This window comes from Planococcus citri, chromosome 1 (assembly GCF_950023065.1).
Source record: "Planococcus citri chromosome 1, ihPlaCitr1.1, whole genome shotgun sequence".
NCBI lineage: Eukaryota > Metazoa > Arthropoda > Insecta > Hemiptera > Pseudococcidae > Planococcus > Planococcus citri.
The window spans coordinates 19,364,585-19,371,864 of NC_088677.1; the positions used below are offsets into that span (position 1 = coordinate 19,364,585).

The following is a 7,280-nucleotide window of genomic DNA, read 5'->3' on the forward strand; positions in this document are numbered from 1 at the left end:
CCAAATTCCTAAAAAAACACGTTTTTTTTAGTTTTTTGTTGAAAAAAAGTGAAATTGAACAAACTGTATTTTTAGAGACAAATTTTGTGTTTTGATTACAATTTTTCAATATTTCTTGAGCTTTATAGCGTTTTTATGACGTCACATCTCAAAAATTGATGTCTGGTGAACCCAAAACAAATGAATTTGTGTTTAAAACACATTTTAAACGCGTTTAAAACGCGTTTTAAACACATAGTTTTAAACATGAGAAAAAAACTGTTTTAAAACAAAAAAAACGTTTTAAACAAAAAAAAACGTTTTTTTTGTTTTTTTCAAAAAAAACACGTTTTTGTACAACCCTGGTGCTAACCGTAACCGCAAAAAACCGAAAACCGTAACCGAAACCCAAACAAGAACCTAATTTTAGCCATTTTCAAACCCTAACTGAAAACAAAAACCAAAATTTCATAAGTTTTTTAAAAACCCTAAAAAACCATAACAATAATAATAAAGCAGAGTGACTGAAACCGAAACCTAAACCGATATAATTTATTTCGGTTTTTTTCGGTTTTCGGTTTGGGTTTTTTCAGTTTTTTCAATTTTTTTGGGGGGATTTTTTCACATTTTCGACTTTTGAGACTCGAAATCCGGGGAAATTGATAAATTTAATGAACCTATCAAATTGGGTCCTTGGTTGTTGACTTGTTGTTGTTGACTTGTTGCTTTTTGGGTTGTTAAATCACTTTGTGTTTTGAGATTGAGAAATTTTGAAGAAATTTTTAAAAAATACGTAAACCGAAAAAAACCGAAAACCGAAACCAAAACCGGAATTTTTGTAAATAAAACCAAAACCCAAACCAAAACTGAAATTTTGAATTTTAAAACCAAAACCGAAACAAAAACCGAAAAATTTCAATGAAAAAATTGGAGTGAAACTGTAACCTTAATAAAAATAATTAAGGTTAGCACCCCTGCAGTGAAAACTAGAAAAATTTCAAATTATCATTTTGGAGTACTCTTTCATGAATTCAATCGTGAATATGGATCATTTTGTAAGTGCTTGAGAAGTGAATATTTATATTTCTGAAAATTTTTGACCTTGAGCGAAGCACATTTCAAGGGGGCCTTCAAAGTTACCCCAAACGCTGGGTAACTTTGAAGGGCACTTCTTTTGGCTCTTGTGCTTGACAGGAAAAAGGTAGGCAACTTATCTGTAACCGCCAAAACGTAGTGCTGACATAGCTTCATCAAAAGCACCACACACATTTCCCCTACCTCCGCCTTTCATACCCTCAAACATAAAAAATTATGGAAAATCCTTCAATGTTACCCCAGTTTACGGTAATAAGAAATCCAAAAAATCAAATGCGAAGAAATTTTCAAAATTTGCGCGAATCGCTGTATATCGAACACAACAAACCCTCGGAGGTCGAGTTCCGCCATTTCCAGCCATTCTGGAGCCTCCAGTGCGATTTTTCAATTTCTCCAGAATTTTCAATTTGCTCAAGAAGGCGTGAATATGAAGTCGGGCAGCTAAAAATCGAGTTGTGTGTTATACTTGACCTGTTTAACGAATTTATCCACATTTGAGCCGATTCTGGAGCGGACACCTCAAGTGTGGTTTTTTGACCACCTTTTTTCATAATAAGAAATCCAAAAAAATCAAAATTTTACCGTTTGCGAGGAAATTTTCGAAATTTGTGTGAATCGCTGTATTTTGCCATGAACTAACCCCACGAGGGCGAATTTCGCCATTTCCAGCTATTCTGGAGGCTCCAGCGCGATTTTTCAATTTCTCCAGAACTTTCAGAAGGCGCGAATATGAAGTTGGGCAGCTAAAAATCGAGTTGTGTGTTATACTCGACCTGTTTAACGAATTTATTCACATTTGAGCCGATTCCGGAGGGGACACCTCAAGAGTGGGTTTTTGACCAGCTTTTTTCATAATAAAAATATGTATTCAAAAATTAAAGGGTGGCCCAAGAATGAAGAAAGGCTGGAAATGGCGAAATTCGCTCTCGCGTGGTTAATAGTCCGTCTATGACAATAGGAGTAATTGCACCCCCCCACCCGATCCTCCGGGACAACTTTTTTCTTAAAGGGGACATCCTAAGGAACATTTTAAAGCAAACTTGCCAAAAAAAAGTTGGTCTTACATACAAAATGGCGGCCATTTTGATTGACAGGTCAGCCGAAATCGCAGATTTTGCGTTTTAACATAAGACTTGCACGAACTTTTTCAAACTTTACAAAAGTAGATCGAAAGATCATGCAAAAATTTATCACCTGTCAAAATTTCAAGTGCTAAAATGCGTTTTTCGATTTTTGGTGAATTTTTGAAAATCGAATTTAGGCCAAAAATGAGGGAAAAAATCAAAATTTTACCAAATTGACCGAGAAAGCTGAAATTTGGGATATACCCTATTTTCGACATGCCAAATCGATTGGAAACGGTTTCGACCCGTTTTGAGCAGTTCTGGAGCCTCCAGCCGATTTTTGAAACTCGAAATTCCCACAAAAGTCCATCAAATTGGAGTTGTAAAGCTAAAATTTATTCTAAAAACTAATTTCAATACGCTACGAAGTACTGTAGGTGAATTTCAAGTCGTTTTGGAGCCTCCAGCGACTTTTTGAAAATCCCTGAAATCTCCAGCAGATTTTTGAAACTTTAAATTTTCACAAAATTTCATCAAATGGAGATGGAAAGCTGAAATTTACTCTACACTCCAATTTTAACACCTGAAGACGACTTCAGGAGGGTTCAAGTAATTTTAGGGCCTCCAGGGACTTTTTTGAAAATTACTGGAGCCTCCAGTAGATTTTTTAAACTTGAAATTTCCCCAAAAATTTCATCAAACTGAGATGGAAAGTCGAACTTTATTCTGCAAACTAATTTCAATACGCTACGAAGTTGACTGCTGGTGAATTTCAAGTCGTTTTGGAGCCTCCAGCAACTTTTTGAAAGGTTGTATGATGTTTTTTTGGAAAATTGAAATTTCCTAAAAGTAGCTGGAAGCTTCAAAACCATTTGAATTGAAACCACCATGTAGTCTGCGAAGTAAATTTCAGCTTGCCAACTCCATTTGATAAATTAAAGTTGGGGAAATTTCAAGTTTCAAAAATCTACTGGAGGCTCCAGTAATTTTCAAAAAAGTCGCTGGAGGCCCTAAAATGACTTGAAACCACCTGAAGCCGTCTTCAGAGGGTGTTAAAATTAGAGTATAGAATAAATTTCAGCTTTCCATCTCCATTTTTAATGAAATTTTGTGAAAATTTAAAGTTTCAAAAATCAGCTGGAGGCTTCAGGAATTTTCAAAAAAGTCCCTGGAGGCCCTAAAATGACTTGAAACCACCTGAAGTCGTCTTCAGAGGGTGTTAAAATTGGAGTGTAGAGTAAATTTCAGCTTTCCATCTCCATTTGATGAAATTTTGTGAAAATTTAAAGTTTCAAAAATCTGCTGGACTGGAGGTTTCAGGGATTTTTTTAAAAATTCGCTGGAGGCTCCAAAACGACTTGAAATTCACCTACAGTACTTCGTAGCGTATTGAAATTAGTTTTTATTTTTTTAGAATAAATTTTAGCTTTACAACTCCAATTTGATGGAATTTTCACTATTTTGTGGGACTTTCGAGTTTCAAAAATCGGCTGGAGGCTCCAGAACTGCTCAAAACGGGTCGAAACCGTTTCCAATCGATTTGGCATGTCGAAAATAGGGTATACTCCAAATTTCAGCTTTCTCCCTTTCTCAGTCAATTTGGTAAAATTTTGATTTTTCCGCATAGCGCTCCTAGTGGTGTTCCAACGGACTCCATTCATTTGCGATCCGATCACCAGGCTCGAGGCAAAGTACAGTGTACACGTAATAATAAAAACACTCAAACCTGATAACTTGAAGTTGAATCGTTATCGATCGTCAATCGTCATTAAAATCTTAATTTGCATCAGCCATAAAATCAAATCGAATCGAGAAAAAATTCGCGATAAATTCCTCATTCGTAATGTAAACGTCGAAGGTCCTTCTACTTGTATTCGTCTCTCTACTTAATGAACAAGACGCGTAAATCACTACTTAAACTTTCCACTTCCGGATAAATAATGTTAAATTTAGGTAAATATTCCGTTATATTACTCTATCTAATAAGTTCTAGTCTCTGTTTGCCTCCTCGAAAGCGGCTCTCCGATGAAGAATTCGATAAACTAGCCAAACAAGAAGAAGAACAACGAAAGCAGCAACATCCAACGAAGGAAGAAAGTCCTCCTTACTTAGTAAGTTCTATTCATCTCTATTATTTCGTACTAAACCAAGACTAGTATATACTGTGATATTAATTTCATATTTCATCATATCTTATGTAGGAAGAATTAGGCATCGAATATACTAGATATTTACAACAAGTTATCGAAACGTTAGAAAAGGACGAACAATTCAAGAAGAAGTTAGAATCGGCCGATGAACACGATATCAAGGTTAGTGTATTTTATTCGCTGTTCTCGAGAATCATCGGTTTGAATTCGAGCAAGATAATGGCGATGTTTTTTTTTCAGTCAGCCAAGATCGCCGATGAATTGGAATTCGTCAATCATCATGTCCGATCGAAACTCGACGAACTGAAAAGAACCGAACTTGATCGATTGAGAGCTTTAGTGCGAGAATCAGCCCACGCTAATCTCACTCCTCCTGGACATATAGATCATGAGAATCCTAACACTTTTGAAGTTAAAGATTTCAAGAAACTGATCAAAAAAGTAAGCTTTACACGGATATATATTTTTATTTACCTTCACAGTTCGTAATTTCGTTGTAATTTTTACTCAGGTCGCCGAAGATCTCGAAGACGCTGATAAAAAGCGTAAACAAATGTTCAAAGAGTACGAAATGCAGAAACATTTCGAAAGAGAAGAAACGATCAAAAATATGACCGAAGACGAACGTAAACAATTTTTAGCCAAGGAAGAAGAAGAAAGAAAGAGAGAGGCTGAAGCTAAAAAGAAAGTAAGCTCTAGATCTTCTGACATGAGCATCGTTCGCGTTCGATGAACCGAACTTAAAGAATCGTTCTTCTTTCAGATTCATCATCCTGGAAGTAAACAGCAATTGGAAGAAGTCTGGGTCGAACAAGATCATATGAATAAAAACGATTTCAACCCTAAAACGTTTTTCGTCATGCATGGTAAATTTTCATTCGGTATAGAGTTGTAAAGAGAGATGTTGATTTTAATAATACGAGATGTTTTTTCTTTCGCAGATGTTGATGGTAACGGATTCCTCGATGAAGAAGAAGTAAAAGCGTTATTTATGAAAGAACTGGATAAATTATACGTTCAAGGAATGCCTCACGCTGATCTGATGGAAAGAGCCGAAGAAATGGAACGAATGAGGGAGCATGTTTTCTTAGAAATGGATAGAAACCGAGACAGATTAATAAGGTACTCTTACTCTTCTTTCTTTGCTTTTTTAGTGGATGATATTTTGTTGGTAAAATTACATTTATTTACGATTGAATTACAGTTGGCAAGAATTCCACGCCATGTCCCTACGTCCAGAATTCAACGAAGATACTGGTTGGGATCCGATCGACGAACAAAAAGTTTACTCTCCCGAAGAAATGGCAGCTTTCGAAAAAGCACGAAAAGACTACATGGATGAAATGATTCGACAAGGAAAGGTACGACTCGTGAGATTCTTAGGCCTATTAAAATATTTACCAATCATGGCATTGTTATTCATGGTGTATTATTGTCTCTGTTAAAGATCCAACCTCACCCATATCCAGTAAATGATAATCACCTCGGCACCGGAGAACCATTAGTAAGTATACGAGTAGGACGTTGATTTGTACAATTATTATTACGAATATTTTCGAACGAAATGATCGTGTAGGTATCTGAGCAGATTAATGAACCGTCACGCATTCGTCGATACGAGTGGTAAATTAGAGTAAGATAAGGCATGCCTTAGCGTAATATTTGTATCATAATTTGCAGCTCGATGTTGTTAATAAACGTGAACAAGACCGCGTTAAAAATTTACAAATTCTCGATCAATATTTTAAAAACAGACGCGAACAAGACTTTAATAATGACAATGAGCAATATGCTTATCAGGCTCAAGGCAACGGATACGCTGCGCCGCAGTACGCTCAGCAAGGTGCGCAAGGTCACCAGTATGTCCAGCAACCTCAAGGTCAGCAATTCGTTCAACCACCGGGTGCTCCGCTAGGTCAACAATTCGTCCAACAACCGCAGCAAAACCAGCAGTTCGTACAGCAGCCTCATCAAGGTCAACAGTTTGTGCAACAACCTCAAGGCCAACAGTTCGTGCAGCAGCCTCAGCAGAACCAACAATTCGCTCAACAACCTCAGCAAACCCAACAACAATTCGCTCAACAACCTCAACAGAATCAACAATTCGCTCAACAACCTCAACAAAATCAACAATTCGCTCAACAACCTCAACAGAATCAACAATTCGCTCAACAACCGCAACAGAATCAACAGTTCCCTCAGCCTCAGCAGCCACAACAAAACCAACAATTCCCTCAACAAAACCAACAGTTCGCCCAGCAACCCCAACAAAATCAACAGTATCCGCAGCAACCTCAGCAAGGTCAGCAGTTCGCCCAGCAGCCTCAAGCTCCCGTCGATAATGCGATTCCTCAGTCTGGCGTAAAAAATGATGTTCCAAAGCAACCCTTCGAACAAGTACCGAACAATTTACCTAAATAATTACGATAATAAACGAATAATTATTTATTTCTCCAGTTACTGAATTTTAATGCCCGTTCTCTCTCTTTTTAAAATTAGTTTTCTCGTTTTTTCCTTCTTTTTTTTTTTTTGTTATTTTTGTATATTTGAATGTGTATTGTATTATTACCTCGATATAAAAATTTTTGTTTTTTTGTTGCGTGCATTTTGTCTCGTTTTTTTGATTTTTTTTTCAGCTCTTTTGCAACTTATGGTGCTGAAATCAGCTGATTCATCTTGATGGAATTTGAATGCGTTCTGTTCGAAATCTTGAAGCTCGTAATCACTAATCAGTGACCTCAAATTAATTGTACTACTCTGCATTAAAACGCAATAATAACCTCAAATTCGCAATCAGCGACTCGAAATCAGAATTATATTTCGTTAAAATATGAAAATGACCTCAAAATCGTGGTCAGCCACCTCAAATGAACAGAAAAAAACGTGGTGCTTCGTGGTATTTTTCAGGGGATGGGAAAACTAGGGTACAACACATTCTGGCTCGATACAACTCCAGCAGTTAGTAGGTATCTCGAAAATTTTCACATCATTT

The 7,280-nt window shown here is 36.7% G+C and overlaps 1 protein-coding gene across 2 annotated transcripts; it reads left to right on the forward strand.

Moving 5' to 3' along the window:
• The first annotated feature begins 3,849 nt into the window (after nucleotides 1–3,849).
• LOC135849727 (nucleobindin-2-like) lies at nucleotides 3,850–6,893 on the forward strand. Of its 2 annotated transcripts, none has more exons than XM_065370273.1 (9): nucleotides 3,850–4,249; nucleotides 4,340–4,450; nucleotides 4,529–4,729; nucleotides 4,800–4,976; nucleotides 5,052–5,154; nucleotides 5,230–5,410; nucleotides 5,493–5,649; nucleotides 5,736–5,792; nucleotides 5,969–6,893. In XM_065370273.1, the coding sequence occupies exons 1-9, from the start codon at nucleotides 4,079–4,081 to the stop codon at nucleotides 6,707–6,709; spliced, it is 1,899 nt and encodes a 632-aa protein (XP_065226345.1). In that variant the 5' UTR covers nucleotides 3,850–4,078; the 3' UTR covers nucleotides 6,710–6,893. The 2 variants fall into 2 exon arrangements, with proteins under 2 accessions (XP_065226345.1, XP_065226346.1); XM_065370274.1 differs by having other exon boundaries at nucleotides 3,851–4,249; nucleotides 6,089–6,893.
• Nucleotides 6,894–7,280: the final 387 nt, after the last annotated feature.